At 41.3% G+C, this 21,852-nt stretch overlaps 2 protein-coding genes across 8 annotated transcripts in view; one reads left to right on the top strand and one right to left on the bottom strand.

Moving 5' to 3' along the window:
• Window positions 1–7,895, top strand: part of C15H11orf58 (chromosome 15 C11orf58 homolog) — a 27,519-nt gene extending 19,624 nt beyond the window's left edge. Inside the window, exons 3-5 of the mRNA XM_004016124.6 lie at window positions 3,043–3,103; window positions 4,625–4,734; window positions 5,453–7,895. Of these exons, the coding sequence (XP_004016173.1) occupies window positions 3,043–3,103; window positions 4,625–4,734; window positions 5,453–5,680 (399 nt within the window). The 3' untranslated portion in view covers window positions 5,681–7,895. The remainder of the gene's footprint in view (window positions 1–3,042; window positions 3,104–4,624; window positions 4,735–5,452) is intronic.
• The window catches only part of PLEKHA7 (pleckstrin homology domain containing A7), a 234,543-nt gene continuing 219,529 nt past the window's right edge, over window positions 6,839–21,852 (bottom strand). For 6 of the 7 annotated variants that reach the window (XM_015100990.4, XM_015100992.4, XM_060399824.1 and 3 more), the window contains one exon: window positions 6,839–21,852. Coding sequence is in view for 2 of the 7 variants with exons in the window: in XM_015100992.4 (XP_014956478.3) it covers window positions 21,830–21,852 (23 nt within the window). In the remaining 5 variants the exon portion in view is untranslated. The other variant, XM_042232719.2, reaches the window with a different exon arrangement.

Genomic DNA, 21,852 nt, shown 5'->3' with positions numbered 1-21,852 from the left:
TCAAATCTGTGTGTCCTTCACCCTGAAGAGAGTCTCTTGTAGGCAGCATTATGGTAGGTAGCCTCTTGATTTAATCCATTCTGCACTCTTGATTGTATCATTTAGTATTCATTTGTATTATTTGTATTTGTAAGGTAGTTGTCGATAGATATTTGTTGCCATTTCAAACCTTCTTTTCCAGTTGAGAATGTATTTCTCTTTGTTCCTTTCTTTTTGTTTGTCCTGTTGTGCTTTGACAGTTGGTGTTACGTTTGAGTTCTCGTTTTTTTGGTTTATGTGAATTTGTTGTTATGTTTTTGTTTTGTAGTTACCCTGTTTTTCAAGGTTTTTTTAATAAAATTTCTTATAGCAAAAATTACATATATCAGATTTATTAGTGAAAAAACTAAAACAGTTTGGACAAGTACCTTAATATTTATGGGTTTAAACATTTTCATACTTAAGAAATGTGAAAATGCTTTCTGCCAGGTTACACACCAAATCGCATATGAAGAAAGAAATGTACTAGGTTACATTGATTGTACCCTCGGCATGAGTTTTAAAGAAAATACTGTGAACACTGCCAGTTTGAAGCAGCCTCAACTTGTTGCCTAGGACAGAGTTAAGGATATAAATATGGGTATTGTTAGTCTTTCCTATTTTTAAATGGTTTTAACCCATTGTTATATCTCATTGCTTTGGACTGGTAGTCATAGGTTCAAGCACATTCTAGTAAGAGTCTACATTTTCTAACTTCTCTCCCCCATATTTTATGATTTTGATGTCTGTCTTCTTTTACATCTTCCTGTTAAATAAGCCTTTTGGTATTCATGTTAATTATCATTGCTTTCACAAAATTTTTTTAGAAAACTATGGTACTGGCTTACTTAAGTGACTCATTTTCTGATTGTGATTTTCTCTTTCCTATAGGTTTTTGCTGCATTTCTATTTAGAGAAGCCCTTTAAATATTTCTTTTAGAATAGGTTTTGTATTGCTGTATTCTTTTAGTTTTTGCTTGTCTGCGAAATTCTTTCTCTTCTAAATGATAATCTTGCTGTGTAGAGTATCCTAGGTTGTAGGATTTTTAGGACTTTGCATTTATCTTGCCACTCCCTTCTGTCCTGCAGCATTTCTGTAGAGAAGTCAGCTGATAGACTTATGAGTTTTTCCTTATAAGTAACTCTTTTGATTGCCTTTTTTGACTGTGCCACACAGCTTGTGGGATCCTAGTTCTCTGACCAGGAATCAAACCCTGCCCCCCTGCAGTAGAAGTATGGAATCCTATCCACTGGGCTGCCAGGAACTCCTACTTGCTGCCTTCAGAATTCTCACTTTAACTCTGGCCATTTTAATTATAATGTCACGGTGTAGGTCTGTTGGGTTCATCTTGTGTGGGACTGTCTTGCATTTCTTGTACCTGGATATCTGTTTCCTTTTGGTTTGGAGAGTTCTCAGCTATAATTTCTTCAAATGCATTTTCAGCCCCCTCTTCTGTTTCTTCTGGGATCTCTGTTACGTGTAGACTGACTTGCTCTGTTTTATACCACAGATCTCATATATTGCTTTCCTTTTTTTTTTTCCACTTGTCATTTTGTCTGCTGTTCTGATTGGGTGATTTCCATTATTCTGTCTTCCAGATCATTTATTTATTCTTCTGCATTGTTTAGCTCGCCGTTTATTGCCTTTAGCCCAGGTTTTGTCTCAGCAGGTGTTTTCTAATTTTAATTGGCTTCTCTTTACAGTTTCTAGTTATAATGATCTGCATTTTTGTTGATAGCCTTTTTTAACTCCTTTATTATTTTTATCATCTTTTTGAACTCGGGGTCTAGCACACTGGAGAGAGGTTTCATTGCACGTCCAGGGGATTTCTCTTGTTTTAATTGGGAACGGTTTCTGGTTTCTTCATTTTACTTATATTTCTCTATAATTTTAGGAGAAACAGGTTTTTTTTATGGGCTTAAAGGGTTGTTTTTTTGTGGAAATATCCCTGTATAGGCCATGAGTCTAATATTTTTGGTGTGAGGGCTGTTTTTAGTATGGGTAATTGCCGCATCTTTCCTCAGTGTATGCTTGCTGCCATCACCTTGTTGTAGGGGTTATAGTTGGTGTTCAGGATGTAATCTGGCCTCAGGTGATGTGAGTTTCTGTGATTCCTTTAACCTGGCCTCAGGTGGTCTCTTGGAGAGCTTCTCTGGTTCCTTTAATCTGGAATGAGGAATGCTAACATCTTACATTTGTTTATGGGGTTTAGTTCTGTAAAGAACTCAGAGATTCTGTTATTTGTATTTCTTAAGGTGGAACTGAGACCCTACCCAAAGGCTACACTATTGTTTCTTGACTGCTCCTCACGCCACTCTGCATCCCCTCCCTTCTCTGTTTAGTCTATTTGAATCTGCCCTTTGGAACTCAAGGAAGGTCATGGAGGCTGGAGTCTCTTCCCTACAAGCAAGAAATGGACACAGAAAGGTTTCTGTGCCCAGGAGCCCCACAGGCTCCTGTTTGGTTTCAAAACTAAGTATGAACCATAAAGAATGGATTGGAGCTGATAAATTGAGACTAATTATATAAGCTAATTAGTTGGTAACTTTGAACTAGATTGTTTTAAATTCTGTGCTTTTTCATAGTGTGAAAGAGTGTTTTTTGTAGCCAGAAGTAACGAGCTAGCTGTTTGTGGTCTGTTGCTAAGTAGTAATGATTCTTATTTTTTATATTTTAGATTTCTGTCATTTTGTTCATTATCTTTATTTAGCTAAATAATCTGATTTGCTTTCTCTTCAGGATATATACCTGAGACATAAACATTTTAGAAAAGAAAATGTTTAAATTGATCCAATTTTCTAGTTATCTGTCTGTCTTGTTTAAAATCAACATACTTTCTATACCCATCCTCTGCTTGGTTTATTGTAATGACACTGCCTTCAGACATAACTATAATCTACTTATTGATTTTGTTTCCCCTCTCCATCCCTATCCATGCAAGAATGTAAATTCAGCATCAGGCACATAGGCAATAATTAGGTTAAATCTGTGGTTTCAAATTCTAATACATTTCCTTCTTACAGAAAGAACATACTGGTCGTCTTGTTATAGGAGATCACAAATCCACATCTCACTTCCGCACAGGTAAGAAGGTAAAATATAATTAAAGTGGAGGTGCTAAATTTGGAATGTGAAATACTTGCATATATTTTGGGATATTCTAACTTCTGTGTATAATTGTTGATTAGTTCTGATGATTAACATGTTGGAAATAGATGTTGTGTATGTAAACATGTTCCATACATCATGTAACAGTATATACTCTGATGAAGGATTTGAAAGAGTTTACATTAATACGAATATTCTAACCAAGAAACTGACTTGCTTCTGTTTCCATTTCTACTAATTTACAACATGTAGTATTTTAATTGTAGTGAAGTTTTATGCCTCATCTTGCCAACTCTAGTTTCTAGAGTTTACATATATTTTGTATACTATTTACTATACAGTGTTAATAGTTGGCATATTATACTGGTTTTTAGTTTATTCACTAAGTTTATGCTCTTCAAAGATCTCAGAGCAAAACTCATTGGAAAACCTGAAGAAATGAATTCTTTTAATTTGGGGGGGGGGATTTAAAAACTGAAAATGAATTAGAATTTGGATTCAGTCTGCTGAAAATTTTTCATTTAATATTAACCCTGATCTTGGACATTATTAATAACAGGGCACAATACCCCATATACATTTAAGAAAACCTTTACTTACATCATTTAAATTAACTTTATACTGACCTAGATTATGTAGCATATTTTAGAAATTAATAGGCATTTTATTTTTCTGGTGTTGAACAATTACTTCAAATTAATCTGCATTGCTACAGAAGGCTAAAGAGTCTGAACTTTGGCAGAATGGAAATGTATTTAACTGTTGCACTTATTCTTTTAAAATATGAAGTTATTTTCTTGTATTTACAAATTAAAATGCCACGTACAGAAAGCTCCAATGGTATTGGTAATATTTTAGTCCTTGGGTGGTAAGTTTATAGATGGTTGTTTAGTATTCCACTTCATAACTTACATGCAACAGAGTATATGTTAAAAGTATATGTCAAATGTCACCTGCTATATCGGTTCAGTAAAGTGATATGCAAAGAAAGGCATACAGAGAGCCAATTCCAAGGTCATTTTATTTAGCCATTTTCTGAACAGAATTATGTGCCTTTTCATTATTTGTGTTCAAAGACAGAAGCTGTTGTTTGTTGGAGGTGTTTTTCTATGACTAGGAGGAAACTTTCACTTTCGGGAGAACCATTATGAGACTATATTAACTAAAACATGATACCCAAAGTTCTTAGCAATTAATATTTACAGTATCTAAACTTCAGGCAATTCTGAGAATTCCTTATCTGCTTTAAATTATTACATGGAAAAATTTTTCATTTTTAATAAAACAGCTTCTAGTTCGAGTAGCTACTAAAGAAGTAAGTTATTTTGTCTGTTAGGTAATTACATATGGTATATAAACCCATTCACAAAATTCACTGTAAAATTACTCAGAGAAATCAGCCCTAAATATAATAGCATCTGTATTATGGGTTTTTTGTGTAATCAAATATTTTTATTAATTTGACTGAAACATAATCAAAGTACACTGGACATACAGGGGAAGAAGACAAGAAAATTAATGAAGAACTGGAGTCTCAATATCAACAAAGTATGGACAGTAAATTATCAGGAAGATATCGACGACATTGTGGACTTGGCTTCAGTGAGGTAGTAATTAACATATTTTCATTAAGTGGAAAGATACTGCTAATTTGATATCACTTATTTCTGTTAAATTACTCTAGCAACCAAGAATCCTAAGTAGAAACCTCTCTTTATATAGTTACTTAAAATATTTTTATATGCCAAACTAAGTCTTTGTAGTTAATGAGAAGAGAGATTGAGAGTTTTTGAAATACTAGAGTTTTTTGATACTAGCTTAATGTACATTCTGCTTGGAGAATCATTAGGGCACATTTTAAGTAGGCATGAACAACGTACTCACAAGTTAGATGAAGTATTTCATGTAAATACTCATTAGTTATCTCAGTTGTTTCCTATGTCACCTCGTTCCATATAACTACTGGTTCATTACTCCAAAATAATGTAATATGCAAAACATTGGTAACTGTTTTCAGCATTCCCGTGAATCAGTGGTTAACTTGCCTTATTCTTAAAAAAAGTATTGTTTCCATCAGGAAGACAATGTTAATTTCAAACTAGGGAGGGAAGGAAAGGTGGTGGTTTCAGAGCCCTTTCTTAAGCAAAAATCCTCCTCAAGTACCAGTTTACGAAACAGCTGGAGACGCCTGAGCCCTCAGCTCTTCCCTAGGCAGCCTCTGTTCTTAAACTGCTGCTTTAATGGCTAGAGAGTGAGACAAAAATGAGGGTCTTTTCCAGTTTTTGTACTGGATAATTTTAATAGGCTGTTGGTTGATATTTGTAGGTAGATGATCATGATGGAGAAGGTGATGTGGCTGGAGATGACGATGATGATGATTCACCTGATCCTGAAAGTCCAGATGACTCTGAAAGTGATTCAGAGTCAGAGAAGGAAGAATCTACTGAAGAGCTCCAAGCTGCTGAGCACCCTGATGAAGTGGAGGAGTCCAAAAACAAAAAAGATGCAAAAAGCAACTATAAGATGATGTTTGTTAAATCTAGTGGCTCATAACTCCCAAACACTTAGTCTTTGTATTAAAAGTAAGCCTTATTGTTATAATGCACAGTGGAGGACTGCTTATAGAGCACAGACCTTTGTATTATAATTTTTAAAAAGGCCCTTTTAAATAATTACAAAGAGTGTTTGCTTTCAGATGCCATGGGTTACACTTTTATGGGCATGATTATAACCATTTTTGTAAAGAGTAAGAGTTGTATAAAATAAGAAATAAATACAATACTCAACTTCTTTTCATGTTAGCATCATCAACAATCTCTAATATCACCTTTTTACCCCTTCAGATACAGTTATGGGGGAAACAGTATTTTTTGTGTGGTAGCTGTTTATCTTTTTTTGTTTCTTCATGTTTTTCTTTTATAAATTTTTATCTGGTACTGTGATGTGTTCATGGGAAATATTCTTTTATTATACTTTCTCATAGTAGAACTATTCATCATGGATATTTCTGCTGCCAATAACAATCTAAATTAATGCTGGCAAAATATTTGGAACTTAGTTTACTCTTACTGATTCAGCTCTACTCTTTTGGACCAAAGCAACATGAGAGCAAATACTTTTCACACCTGTTAGGCTGGGGTTGCAGTTGTCATGTATTTGGAATGTTATGATCCCAAGTAGTCTTTATATAATTTGAATGATATTGTATGTTAGATTTTTCTTTTAATATAAAATTGGCCAATTTTTACAGAAGAAAATTTTTCTCTGATCATTTGGTCCTATCTATTTAGGAATATGTAAAATGGAACTTTTTTTTTTAAAGGTAATATGTGACCAAAGTTAATTTCCTTCCTAATGCTTAAATAAAGAGAAAGCAGCTTCCCATATTTGGTTGTAATACCTTTATCCTCATTATCTAAAAATGAGGAACAGGCTTATTGAACAAGAATCTGAAACCAAATTCTCTTCATTTTATCCCAGTGCTGTTATCCTGATTATCTTACAAAAAGGAGTATTGCTTTGATTTTATCACTACTTCTGTTGGAGTAAGATTAGTATCTGACTACTATTATGTGGTTAATTTGTACAGCAGGTTAACACAAACTGCATTATGGGCTAGTCAATGATGTTTGAGTAATTGGGTTCAAAATCTTAATGTTTCTAAGTGATGTGTTCAAAGGCTTGAGTTAAAACTATTTGTTTGCTGAACTGTTATACATCTAGAAGCTTAAGTATGTTAATGTGTTGGATTATTTTTTTTTTTTAGTCCCTGTGTCATTTTGAAGTGTAGAATGTGTTCGAGGAATGTAGCAACTAGAACAGGTGATTTTTGGATTATGCAGTCCATCCTGAAATTTTTTTTAGATTTCACACCCCCAACATTTTTTTTTCTTATTTCTCACATTGTTTTATAATAGGTGTTACCCTATATAGTAAAATACTGAGTCAGTGGGTAGTAAACAGAATGTACGTTTAACAAATAGCATTTGGTTTAAACAAGTTTGGCTTTGTTCAGATTTCAGTTTGACCATTGATTTTCAGATAACTAGCCTGTAGGGTTGCTTATTACAACTAATTTAAGAAGTGAAAACTGATTTATGTTTAACAGTGTTATATTTTAAAAAGTATTTTTCATCAATTTATTTAAATATGCTGGGTTATTAATAAGCCTTGATTCTTATATAAATAGAAGAGCCTTGTTCTAAAATAACTATACTGGAGGACCTTTTTTCTTCATCTTCAAGAAATTCTTACTCCAGTTCATTTATTATTGGACATTTAACAAAATTCAGGGTCGGAATAAATTTAGGTCTGTTGGACCATGTGGCCCAGTGGCCCAGCACCACATTAAATATCATGGCTGTCTTTTAAGCATGAACATTGGGTTTTTTTTTTCTTTATTAAATTGCGGGGGAGGGGGATTAAAGGAAGACAGATACAATGCCATTTTGATACCCTACTAAAGTACCAGGAGGGAAAACAATTTGCTTTTGCGCAATGAAATATGCTAGTGAGGTGAAAGTTGAGTGGCAACTTTTTCCTACTATTGTACTTTCTTACCTGAAATATACTTCTCCCAGGTGTTGATTATACTGATGTTCCAGTGATCTTTCTATTGTAAAGGTTTCCAGGAACACAGATTCCTGTGTGTATTAATAGGTAAAAGTCTTCTCATATCTGTAATTTTTTAAACCTGGAAGAATTCAAGGTATAGAAAAAAGTCTGATGTGATTGTTGTTCTGATTAAACAATGGTTTGAGAGCAGAAAGGTGGGTCATATTTTTTGAGTAAATTTTGAGGTAGTAAATTTCAGCTGCCCGGTTGGCATCAGTGAACACTGCAGGGCTGTGGTTCCATTGCTTTGTCTCCACAATAACCACATCTTGGATACTTTCAGTATCCAAAAACAACTTTATCTCCAAAATGACAAATGTAGAAATCTTATCTCTGACCGTAACTGCTCTGTTCCTTTATGTATATTCAAATCAGATCATTTCACTGTTGTCACCTGTTTCATCAGCCCTGTCTAGATTTTTTTATGTGATCACTTCAGTGTCCCTGTTGTCAGTAACCCAAATAACCTTCCCTAAATGTCATAACATTCCTAGAAATACAGCCCTGGATTATCCAGTTTCCTATTATTTCTGGAGAAAGCCCACCAACTGAACAAACCAGTATTTCTAAATGTTGATTAACAACACCGCATATTATCCTTACTGTTTTCTCTTATCAACCCTTCTCCCATTCTTAACTGTTGAAAACCCGTATTTTCAAACTTGTGACCCTCTCTTTCCTCCTTCACTCTTATAATATGTCCTTACATACTAGCTTACGTTAAATAATAGGTTTTATCAGGCAGAAATTCCCTGAACTTCAGCCTAATTTGACAACCATGGCGAAGTGCTCCACTCTTCTAGGTCATCCCAGCTCTACCAACTTAGTGTTGAACTCAGTGACCTTGGGCATAACTAGATCTGAGTCTCCTTCCACCCTTTCATCAGTAAAATGAGATTATCAATAGCAACCACCTTGCATGGTTATTATGAGAATTAGTTAAAACAGGTAAAATGCATTGTTGTTCAGCTGCCAAGTTGAGTGTGACTCTTGCAGCCCCATGAACTGTAGCCAGCCAGGCTCCTCTGGTCCATGGGATTTCCTAAGCAAGGATACTGTAGTGGGTTGCCATTTCCTTCTCTGGGGGACCTTCCCAACCCAGAGATCAAACCCATTTCTCTTGCATTGGTAGGCAGATTCTTGACCACTGAGCCACCAGGGAAGCCACATTTTCAATAGTTTTAATAACTTACTGCTGTTACGGTTTGCTTCACTGCTATTCCCTTCCCCCCAATCCACTCCAACTTTCTACCCAACTTTATTTAACACCGCAACTGCACTGAAAACTGCTTTGATCAATGAAATCAATGATTCTTTCCTAAACAACATTTTTTGGCCACTTGATGCAAAGAACTGACCCATTGGAAAAGATCCTGATGCTGGGAAAGATTGAAGGCAAAAGGAGAAGGGGGTAGCAGAGGATGAGATGGTTAGATAACATTGACTCTGGACATGAATTTGAGCAAATCCCGGAAGATAGTGGAGGACAGGGGAGCCTGGTGTACTGCAGTCGAGTTGCAAAGAGTCAGACATTTAGTGACTGAATAACATCAGAATGATGTTTCTGAAATCTATTAAGTGACTCCATGTGAGCAAGGTTTCTCAATGCTTTCATCTATAAAAATAGAAGTTTTCTCCTTTAGAAACTCCAATTACATGTGCATATTTCATTTCCTGTCCCCATGTCATTTTTATTTTTATCCCTCTTTTCTCCTTATTGTGATTTGAGCACTGTGTACTCATCATTCCAATTTTATATTCATTTTATGATTGTGTACTTTTTTCCTTGAATTCTGCCAGTTCATGTTTCTTCTGTTTCCTCATATCCTCTTGTATTTCTGATGTATCAGTTTATAGAGATCATAAGATATTAAGGTTGTCATGAAATCTTTGATCATAGCTTTCAACTGTTTCTTGAGGAAATGTTTTTCTGGTCAGTGTTCTTCACATGTCATTTATTTCTCTTGACCCTTTTTCCTCTATTTTAATATCCTCATGCAAAGCCTGTGCCAGTTCTTTTTCATTGTTTAGTTACCTGCAGATATTTACTCAGCACCTACTCTGTGCCAGGCACTATTCTAGCTCCTGAGAGGACAGCAGTGATATATATGTACTGTCTCCCCTTCACCAGAATGTACGCTTCATTAGAGCAGGGACTGATTCATTTACTGCTGTCCTTCCAGAAGCTAGAATAGTGCCTCGCACAGAGTAGGTGCTGAGTAAATATTTGCAGGTAACTAAACAATGAGAAAGAACTGGCACGGGCTTTGCCTACCTTTAGGCCCAGGTAAGATAGGCTCCTGCCTTGGGGGCTACATGTTAGAAGGCCCTGCATATCAGCATGTGGGTGCCTAAGTCACTCAGAATTTGCCATTGAGGACTAGCGCAATGCAGTCTATAACCTTAAATATTTAACCTTGTGACCAGGAAAATCCTCCATGTCTTTTGCCCTATGTCCTTGAAACAAAAGGTGACTTATGTCAAATTCCATGAAGGTTTTTGAGTTTCATCACTGCTAATGTCAGAGACAGACACTGCTTCTTAGCATAGAAAAATTCTAGTGGCATCAGTATTTCAGTAAGAGAAATAACTAATTTGTCAAATCCTTTTCACATGGATTTAATGGATTCTTGCACAATAAGATACTGTTTTCCAGGAGTGGAAAATACAGTAAAAAGGGTGTATAAAAATATGTATATTACACATACATTCATATATAATTGGAGTCACCGAAAGAGAGTATGGGGGAAATTAATTTTCAAAGAGAGAAAGGTTAAGAATCTTCCAAAACTGACCAAAGATACCCATCCATAGATTTGAGATCTACAATTCCCAAGCTGGATAAAGACAAAATCACATCTAGGCATATTACAGTAAAAGTGCTGTGACCCAAAGACAAGAAAAAAACTAAATGCAGATAGAGGTGGGGGAAAAAGACATATTAAGGGTGCAAGCCAGTCAGTTCATTTGCTCAGTCGTGTCCGATTCTTTGCCACCCCATGAATCACAGCACGCCAGGCCTCCCTGTCCATCACCAACTCCCAGAGTTCACCCAAACTCCTGCCCCCAATCCCTCCCAGCATCAGAATCTTTTCCAATGAGTCAACTCTTCGCATGAGGTGGCCAAAGTATTGGAGTTTCAGCTTCAGCATCAGTCCTTCCAATGAACACCCAGGACCGGTCTCCTTTAGGATGGACTGGTTAGATCTCCTTGCAGTCCAAGGGACTCTCAAGAGTCTTCTCCAACAACACAGTTCAAAAGCATCAGTTCGGTGCTTAGCTTTCTTCACAGTCCAACTCACATCCATACATGACTACTGGAAAACCATAGCCTTGACTAGATGGACCTTTGTTGAAAGGGTGCAAGAGTAAGACATAACTTCTCGATATAACTTCCCAGATGGCGCAGTGGTAAAGAATCTGCCTGCAATGCAGGAGACCCAGATTGGATCCCTGGGTTGGGAGAAGGAAATGGCTACCCACTCTAATTATTCTCACCTGGGAAATTCCATGGACAGTGGAGCCTAGCAAGCTATGGCCCACGGGGTCGCATAGAGTTAAGATGACTGAGCGACTGATCACACACTAGATATAAGCCAAAGAAGCCAGAAGACAATGTAATATCCTCAAAACAAAGAAAAAAAAAAACTTACCACCCTATCCCAGTGGAAATTCCTTCAAGAATAAAGGTAAGACATTTGTGTTGGCCAACCCACAAAGGGCTTCTGACATTGAAAGGGAAGTGCTCGCAATGAGTTCCACATTCAAACCAGATTTCTCTCTAGGGGCATTTTTCAACAAAGTACAAACCCTCACTGGGTGAAGGTAGCATTCAGGGCTGTCAAGAGATTGCAGTTTGGAGGGGAGAGTTCCAGAGACTACATAAATCTACATAAAGAAACTCCCCTGGTCCTTGACTAACTCCTAAGCTGTATACAAACGTGGTAAGAGAGGAGCGTCCAGCAAAACAGCTGCTAAGGCTCGCAGCGTCACAGCTTTTGGAACAGACAATCTACTTCAGGGGGAAAGAGATACCAGAGGCTGGCCGCCTGCTTCCTATCTTTGCTCCATTCCTCTGGATCTTGGCTCTACAGATTTTTACAGCTTTGCGAGCTCTCCATTGCCTTCAAATACATATTTTTAAAAAATAGTTCAGCCTCCTTTTCCATTTGTTCTCAGTAGGAATGTTGCTTCAAAGTACCCTTGTCTACCACTGCTAGAAGCATATTTTTTTTCTAATAAAATATTTTGGAGAGAAATATTTAAAGGTTTAAATAAACAGGTTCATAGACTAGGACACTCAATATTGTAGTGATATAATTCTCTCCAAAGTAATCTTCATACAATGTAGTCTCAGAGAAAAAAAATATCCAATTGAGGGTGGAAAATAAAATCTGACAAGTTTGTTCTAAAATTTACAAGGAAAAAGACCAAAAATAGCCAAGATAGTTGTGGAAAATAAGAACAAGATAGACACTTTGCTTTTCTGTGTATCAACACTTACTATAAAGCCCCGCTAATTAAAAGAGTATGATATTGGCACAGTGATCGACAAATAGACAACAGAACAGAAAATTAGAGTCACACGTATACAAATACTTGATTACGACAAAGTGGCACAGCAGTGGGAAGAAAATTATAGATTCTTCAATAAGTTGGACATCTATGGGGAAAAATGAAATCTGATGCCCACTTCACACCTTAACTTAAAAACCAGTTCCAGGTATACTGTAGATCTGTGAAAAGCAAAACAAGAAAGCTCCTTAGAGAATAACGGAGGAGAATAGTTTTATGACTTAAGTACAAGACTTTGAACAAGATGCAAAACATCGCAAACTATAAAGGAAAATATTTACATGATTACCTTAAAACTAGTAATGTCTATTGATTGAAAGTGAAAAGGAAAGCCAGAGTGGTATAAGACATTTGCAATGCACATCATCCATGACAGGTTCTGTGTCAAATACTCCTTGTGTTTCACCACACATCCTCTAGATATGACTGTGATAGGATCTCATTTTAGCCACACGTCACATGGTGCCCCAGAGCTTCTTAGCTGCCCCAGTGTGGGGTTCACATGGGAATCACCCACATGTGGGATATGGAGATGTGAGGGACTTACCCCATGGGGAGCCCTTGGTCAGGGGAGGCTCTGAGCCAGAAGATAAATGCTCGTCTTATACCACAGGTGGATAATTTTGAGGACCATTTTACGTGACTCTTCAAAAGGTCCCAGTGAAACTGAGCCCAAGTTTTTCACAACAGTGACCAGCTTGAGAAGGCACATGCCTCTGTTGCTTTCCCTTCTTTGCCACTTCTGTTCCTTGGATATACTTAGTCGCTCAGTCGTGTCCAACTCTTTTGCAACCCCATGGACTGTAGCCCACCAGGCTCCTTTGTCCATGGGGATTCTCCAGGCAGGAATACTGGAGTGGGTTGCCATGCCCTCCTCCAAGGGATCTTCCCAACCCAGAGATCAAACCCAGGTCTCCTACATTGCAGGCAGATTCTTTACCAACTGAGCCACCAGGGAAGCCCTCTCTTCCTTGGATTGTTTCCCAAATTAACTCTGCCTACAAGCCCTTCCCTCAGACTTCTTTCTAAGGGTAGCCAAGATTAAGACAGGCTTAGGTCTAGAACCTCTACAAATCAACAAGAAAAAGATAACATAAACCAATGGAATAATGATAAAGAGTCCTGAAGATACCTCATGAATAAAGAAATCCGAAAGGTCAAGGAAAATTTGAAAGGATGTGCAATATCAATAACCAGGAAGATGCTAGTAAACCTAATTCATACATATCAAAAATAGTTACAATTTTTTTTAAAGTTTCGTTGAGTGTATTATCTATTGCCATGTAACAAATTACCCCAAAACTTAACAACTTAAGACAATAAACATTTATCTCACAGTTTCTATGAGTCAAGAATCTGGGCTCTGCTGGGTGCTTCTGGCTGAAGGTCTCTCACAAGGTTGTAATCAAGGTGGCAGGCAGGGCTGTAATCATCTCGAGGGCTGACTAGAGGCAGGGAGGACCCATTTCCAAGCTCACTCTTAGGTCCTCACTGGCTGTTGGTCACAGACATCTGTCCCTGCCCTGTGGGCCTCTCCACAGGTTAGCTCACAACATGGTTTCTCCAGTGAGAAAGCAAGGGAGGATGCCCAAGACAGAAGCAACAGTCTCCTTGTAACCTCATCTTGAAAGTGACACCCTGTTAGGTTCTGTCATGTCCTATTCATTAGAAGGGAACTGCTAGCTCCAGCCCACACTTAAGGGAATGGGCTTACAGAGGGTGTGAATGCCAGAAGGCGGGCATCACTGGGGGGCCATCTCAGAGGCTGCCACCACAATGAGGATATGGAGAAACTCACGTATTCATGGTGGGACTATAAATTAGTACTATCACTTTGGAAACCAGTTTGACATCTGCTACCTAAATTGAAAGTGTGCATACCTTATAACCTATCAACTCTATACCGAGGCATAGACCCTAAGAAATGATTGCCTGTGGATTGAGGGATAGATATAAAAATGTACACAGCAGCATTATTTTTAATAGCTCCAAGCTGGAAACATCCAAATGTCCTTTGACAGTAGAGTGGATAAAAACTCCTCGAATATTCCTGCAGGGAATACTATACGACAGCAAAATGAGTGAAACATAGTTGGATGGATGAAATCATGATGTTTAGTGGAAAAAAGCCTGACACAAAGGATTACATTCTTTATTATTCCATTCTATTATTCCACTGGTACACATTTCAGAAAACAAAAATAAGTTAGAGTATCTGACCAGGCCTGCTTAAAAAAGTACATAGTAATAGCAGAAGTCTGGGAGGCGGAGGGCCTAACTGAGCAGGAAGGGCCATTAACAGAGCTTCTTGCATCCTGGCAAACTTGGATTTCTTAACTAAGGCAGTGATTACACAGATACCTGTTTTCTGATCATTTTTTTGAGCTGTATGCTGTTATTTCATAGACTTTCTAGGTGTATGTTACATTTTGCCATAAAGGAAGCTTTCCCAAAACTACACATATACCCACATCCTATTATCCAATCATGCACAAAAGGGGCCCAGCAGAAGGCCTGGAATGAGGTTAAATGCTCAGGGTACACAAGCCAGTATCCATCTGGGGACTCCTTCAGATGGGAAACCCTGTCTGCCTCCTCTCTTGAGCATGCCAGGCCCTGGAAGGAAAGGTAGGCAACAGGGCTGAGCCTCCCGGAAGCCCTGCTATTTGCAGCAGGGTTTGGCCTGGAGGGGACTGCAGTCTCTCTTTCAGTGAGAGGGCCCCATCTTCTCCCCTGTTCCAAGCAGGAACAGGGCTGGCGGGGGGGCCTCAGGTCAGGAGTCAGGGACCAGGGGCCCTTTTGGGGCAGTCATTGGAGCTCAGCTCTGAGACAACCTGCCTACCCCATGTGACTTCAGCAAGAAGACTCAAAATCCTCTCTAACCACTTCCCCCACCCAGAACTTCAGTGAAAAGGTCAAGGGAATTTTCCTTCCCTATCAATGGAATGGATCTTTCTCAGGCCCAGAAAGAATTATTTATCAGGTGTTCATGGCATTCCGTGTGCCTTTACAGGGCCCAGGCATGCTCTGAGGCACAACAGACAACTTTCTTCCTGAAAGCTCAGTTTATAGGCCAACTTCAAAGCCCAGGTCCTCAGAGCAGGACAAGGCTCCAGTTTGGGAATTGACATCAAAGGCGCACGCACAGGTTGATCTGATGTCGGGGTGGACAGCCTCAGGGCTGCGAGGGGAGGCCTCAGAGGATTCACCTGTCCTCAGCCCCTGAAGAGCCGAGGGAGGCAGCCTGGCAATGGCACGGCCTTGTGAATCCACACTTCAAAAGCCCTGGGCCACTGCTTAACTTGCTGCAGGCAGCTGTCTAAAATGGCAGAGAAACGGTGGAGGGCAGACGACTGGGGTGGGCAAAAGCAGCTGACCCCAATCTGTTTATCCACTGAGCCAGGGAGAGGACACAGGCTTTAAATGTGGAAGGGTCTGAAGCCTTGCTGTCCATAGTAAGGATCCTACTGCCCACTCAGTCTTCACATCACCCATGTATGGTAGGGACTGTCATTCCTATTTCTCAAAGGAGGAAACTGAAGCTTATAGGGAGGTAGCATGACTTGCCCAAGGTCAGAGTCAATTAATAAGGGTGGATCTATCTGCACCGCTCTTACCTACTACTCAAGAAACTTAAAAATAGGGCACTAGGAATGCTCTCTAGGGGCTTGAGTATAAAACGTGTAACAGAGCAGAGAGGCAGTCATTTGAGAAGGAGAGAAAGCTTCCTGGCTGACAGCCCTTGACTTTTTCATTCCTTCATTCATTCAACAAATTTCTTAGTACCTTCTTTGTGGCAGCCATTGTTCTCAGCACTAGGGATGATATAATGAACAAGACAATGCTTATTGGCTATAAACAAGTAAACAAAGAATGAGAATGCAGTATGTTAAATAATTATAACTTGTTCAGTTGCTAAGTCATGTCTGACTCTTTGCAACCCCAGGGATTGCAGCATGCCAGGTTTCCCTGTCCTTCACAGTCTCCTGGCATTTGCACAAACTCATGTCTTAATAGCAGGTAAATGAGAACTTTTGTCATATTTTTTCTAGTGCTTCCTATGGGGTCAAGAACCATGCTTAGCATTTTCAACGTCATAATTCATTTAATCTTAATTAACAACTCTCCTGAGGTAGATGCCAATATAAATCTTTATAAGTGAGGGAACTGAAGCAAGGACAGATAACTTGCCTAAGGTTACAGGACTGGCAAAATGGCGTGATCAGATTTAGAATCCAGGCAGCCCGGCCCCAGAGCTGACTGCCTCCTTGCCAGTCAGTCTCCTAAAAATGGATTGGCCGGCCATGGTCACAAAGAAAGCGGGCACCTGAGGCTCAGTGCCATCTTACTCTGTCCTGACCTTCCCACGCCAGTCTTCTAGGCAAGGACATTGAAAGGATTTTGCTGAGATGCCCAAGCCCTGGATCTGATTTTTCACCTTCTCCCTGGGATGATTTTGCCTCTGATCTCAAATTCAGGATCTATAAAGAAGATGCCTTCCAGACCCAAGAAGCCTCTGGAGGCAAACAGACACTTGGAACTCACTCAAAGGGGGCTGTGTGCCTTCAGTGGGTCAGGAGAGGCCCCCTGTGTAGGGGAAAATGAGATTCTGAATACTTCCAAGGACCCACCACCAGGATGGCATGAGGGACCACTGCTGTGGCCCACACAACCAGGGAAGTGTCCCCAAATGTCAGATCAGTTAAGGACTGGGATGCAGCTCAGGGTTCAGTGGGAAAGCATCTCTGAGTGTTAAGTGATGTCAAGGGCTGAGGTCAGCAGCAGCTTCCTTTCTGACTCTGTGACCTCAGCCAGGGGGTGCTGTGCCTCTCATGCCTTCTCAGTTCTAAAGCAGTTGAGTAAGGAACCCCTTACTTCCCAAGGACAAAACCTCATCCATCAGAAGAGGCCCCTTAGCAAGTACTTCTCAGCTCCCCATGAAAGAGCCTTCGAGAAGCTCAGCTGGGAAACTTCTTCCCCGTGTCCTATGCAGTCCCCAGTGAGCTCAGAGAGAAACTCTCTAGGGCCTGTGTGTGCTGCTCCACAGGCTCGGCCTCTCTCCCCAAAGCTCAGTCCTTCCTGGGCGGGTCCGCACCCTCCAGCCATGACCTGCACCCTCCGCAGCGTGGGCGAGTCCACCCCCACATGCACCCTCGCTCCAGCCTCATCTGCATTTAACATCCCTTGTTGGGCTTTGGCAGAGAATACTCAACAGACTCGTATTAAAAATGCCCTTTAAAATTCTAAAGCTTTGAACTGAAGAAATACCTTGAGAAGTTTTCATGGAAAGTTCAGCTCTGCTGGTTCAATTCACTACACTTAGATGCACCTTTTCAAATAATAGGGAAAAAATGTAACAGGGTCAGACCCAATCAATATGCTTGTTCAAACAGAATTGCAGGGACTGTGATGTGCACACATTTTGTACTCTGCCTTTGTACCCCGCCACTCGCTCTGAAGAAAGGTTTCTTTGCTGGGAGAGCAATGAAAGTGGTAGCCTTTGGAGTGGAGACGGCAAAGCAACGGCGTGTTTACTGGGCCGGGAGGGGCTGCCATTTTTAGCACCCACCCCCCACCCCCAGCCTTGTCTCTTTGTTCTTTTCATAACGGCACGCAACCCTCATGGGCAAAGTCCCTCCTATGCCCCGGCGTCTGATGCTGAATTGGAGGCAGAGGACTCCCAGCACTTGCCTGCTCCATCTCAGAAACATGATTTGTGGATTAGACAAATAATTTGCTGCTTCTTTCCCACCCTTGGTGAGAACACAAAAGGATTTGCCATAGAGCGCTGTACCACGGCTGGGGGAACTCCCAAAGTCTAAAACGGGCTCTTGTCTGACTAAGCCAGGGTCCACATCCACTCCACCCCTCCATGCCTTCCATCCCCAAGAGGACCTTGGGCAGATGGAGGTTTCCTTGGCCTTGGGCTGCACCTTAACAACAGCCAGGAAAATTCTGGAAAACCCACCTTAAGTGAAGATGGCCAAGTTAGAGGGAGAAGGGGTGAGCTACAGATCCCACCACCAGCCCCTCGGCCAGACACGAAGGCAGGCAAAAAAATGAATGAAGGGGAGCAAACGAAAGGCCTGCCTTCAGCATCCACATCAGTCTGGGCACACTGACCTCATGCACAATCACAGATGTATACATGTCTCAACTTCAATCCTTTAAACGATGCCCTGGAATTGACAGAGTAGCACTGATGTATATATGTCACCATGTACAAAACAGATAGCTAGCAGGAAGTAGCTGTATAGAGCAGGCAACTGAGCCTGGTGCTCTGTAATGACACAGAAGTGTGGTATGGGGGGCTGGGAGGAAGGCTCAAGAGGGAGGGGATATATGTATACTTATGGCTGATTCACGTTGTTCTATAGCAGAAACCAACACAGCATGGTAAAGCAATTATCCTCCAATTAAAAATAAAATAAACAATACCCCGGACACGGCGAGGATCTGGGCTGTTCAGGAGGGTCAAGTGGGGATTAGGAACAATTATTCCCAACTCCTACTTCATACTAGATCCTAAAACATTCTTGTTGGTTCTTGCTAAAATAAGACATTCTGGGTTTCCGCTGGATCTGGGTTAAAGTCAGGAATAGATGTCAACAGGGGTGCGGAAGTATGCTCACACTCCCTTTGGTGACCACAAGCAATCCCATCGTTTCAAACTTTGCTCAGGCCCCCAGGGCCCCTGCAAAGAAACGAAGTAAAAACTACTGGGCCACATGGAGTTTCCCCTCCAGAGTGGCCCCCACCTGGAGGGTCCCTGGTCAGCCAGTCCTTTATGGCCCCATCTTACCTCGGGTAATGAGTCCTCTCAAGGAAGCGTGAAGGGGGCCAGGCCGTGCTGCCTGCTCACACGTGATGCAGCTGGAGGGTGCCTTTTCCAACCATCCATGCTCTATGTAGAGCCTGAGTCGAGGGCCTATCATGCTCTCTGTTTGAAATTTGGGCCACAATTCTTAGAGAACAGGCTATGCCTCCTCCCGCTGGAGTGGAGAAAACAGTTAGGAGTCACCATGTTCCCTCGCATACAGGACCATGCGTGGGACCAGCTAGTAAGAAAACCCCTGACCTGCTTTTGCTGAGAGAATGGCGGCCACCTAGCGTCGGGGGCTCTACCTCCTGTACCATTTTTTCTTCCTTTGCACTCAATTGTGGACAAATTCTCCACCACCTCCACCCCTCACCGGGCTTCCCAGGTGGTAAAGCACTCAACTGCCAATACAAGTGATGTAAGAGACGTGGGTTCCATCCCTGGGTTAAGAAGATCCCCTGGAGTAGGAAATGGCAACCCACTCCAGTGTTCTTGCCTGGAGAATCCTGTGGATAGAGGAGGCTGGCGGGCTACAATCCATGGGGTCACTAAGAGTCAGACATGACTGAAGCGACTTAGCGCAACAGCACCACCACCCCACCCCTCGCACCCCAGCCTCCCTTTCATCTGTTACGGAGCTATTTTCAAGTAATGCTTAAAACCGGAGAATACTTTCCATTTTAAAATTAAAAATCAGTAGCTAAAAAAGCAGCAGCGTCCCCTCTTCTGAATGCTTTGGAATCTGTTCTCTCCAGTTTAACTAGTTGGAAAGTCACTCTGCACTGCGGGTGCTCTTCTTGGCAACAGAGATAAACTGCCATTAACAACAAACTCAAACATGCACGCATCCCTAAACCGAACTGGCCTCCTGCCTTCTGTTTCAAGCATATATCACAAGTCAAAACGAATTAAATCCAAATCCAGTTTGCAATGGTCGGTCACTAACCCGCCTCACTGGAACGAGCTGGCAGCATGTGGGTTGGAAGAGGGCCTGTGGGGTCCCTCCTGCTGTCTGGGATTGCAGTCCGCCTGCCAAACCAGTCCCGCACGGGCGCGGGCGTCCACAGCCCGTCCACAGCCCAGCGGCCCCTTGACTGGGTGGGCTGCGGTGGGGAACCATCCTGAGCAGCTGTTGAAGCCCAGCCAAGGGCTTGAGAGCACAGGCCTTCCTCCCTCAGAGCTCCAAAGTCAATCAAGTGTCAAGAACTCATCGGGAGAAACTTCATAGGTGAACACTGCAGGGTCAAGAGTTGACACGGGATTTTCCAAAGAAATAGAAAGAAAAAAACCAACACAGGGCACTCATGGAAAATAGCCAGCAAAAAGCAGGACGTGTACCAGGTTAATACTTTAATCTGTACATCACATTTTTTTTTTTTTTTGCAAACCATTACACTTCTTTTTTAAATTAACTTTTTCTTGCAAAATACTCATTTCATTTTTCCAACAAAATCTTATAAAGGCAAAAATAAAATCTTATTTTGGCAAATGTCATGAAGTCGATACTGGCAGCATATGGAATTAGTTAAAAATAGACAGCAACTTCTAAATATATTCAAGGTTATTTTTCTGACCATAGTCAAAGACCAATTTTCATTTAAAGTGTGGCTCTACCCAATGGGGTTTGTTTGTTTTTTTTCCTTTCCAATCTCATTTTCTGTATGCAGACTATCAACTCATATAAAGGGCCACAAACACGGCAGCTGGTCTGGGGGCCCCTTCCCCCTTTTAGGCTGGAAGTCAAGTCATCGTCCTGCCATCAGGCCATCAGGACCTGCTGCCTGTCCTCCGGCCACTGATCCAAGTCCTGGGAAGCTGACCTGTGTTTTGAGGGGCAGGCTGCAAAGGTCCCAGGGTCGCTATCACAGCCTAGTATGGACACAGGGAGTTGCAGGTAGATGCCACCCGGTGTGACGTTTATTGCTTATGATACAAGTCGAAGATGCTCTTCTCGCCTTTTCTGTATTTCAAAGTGTTCTGTGTTTCTTCATTTTTTAATTAAAGCAAACGTTTTTTATTTTTGAGAAGAGCCCTTTGCTGAGAGAACCTCATGGGCGGGTTAGGAACCAAAGTTCTTAGACACATTGTTGGGCCTAAGGCAGACCCAAGGCCGAGGCACAGACCTGGGGTCTGTCTCGGTGGAGCTTCACCCTCCAGAGCTGGCCATCAGGCGGGCAAGGTCAGGGCTGGCTGACCACTGCCCTGGACAGCACGCCAACGAGCCCCACACTGGAATCCGCTGGAAGCGTGTCTCCCATCCAAGCTCACTTGCATTCAGCAGATGCTGGACCGGCTTCTGCTCACCTTGCCCTTCGGCCCCCCCCCCACCCCCCCCCCCCCCCGATACCTGAATCTGTGTGTGCAGCTCCAAAATCTTGCATCCTCACCTTCTCGGCCACTGAGCCCTTGGGGTGAACATTATAAAATACATCCTGATTCTAAAACACAGCATCAGTATTGTACAGTGTGTATCAAAAGTGCCTTTGTCACATGAAAAGGAGTCTGAACTAAAACAAGCAGGGGGTTAGGACCTCGCCCTGTGGTGGACGCCCCACAGCTGACGGGCTACTCCGTCCTCCAGGCTGAACCTCTCTGCTTAGCTGGAAGGAATTTCCTTGGCGGAAGAAGGATTGATCTTCTCGGAGGAAACTGGTTCTGCTGGCCCCTGGCTCCAGACTTCTCTGTGTGCTGGGTCACGGGTCAGTCACTGCCTGGG

This window comes from Ovis aries, chromosome 15, assembly GCF_016772045.2.
Source record: "Ovis aries strain OAR_USU_Benz2616 breed Rambouillet chromosome 15, ARS-UI_Ramb_v3.0, whole genome shotgun sequence".
In the NCBI taxonomy this organism is placed as follows: Eukaryota; Metazoa; Chordata; class Mammalia; order Artiodactyla; family Bovidae; genus Ovis; species Ovis aries.
Note: the sequence above shows the minus strand (reverse complement) of the source record. Positions and strands in the feature narration are given on the sequence as shown.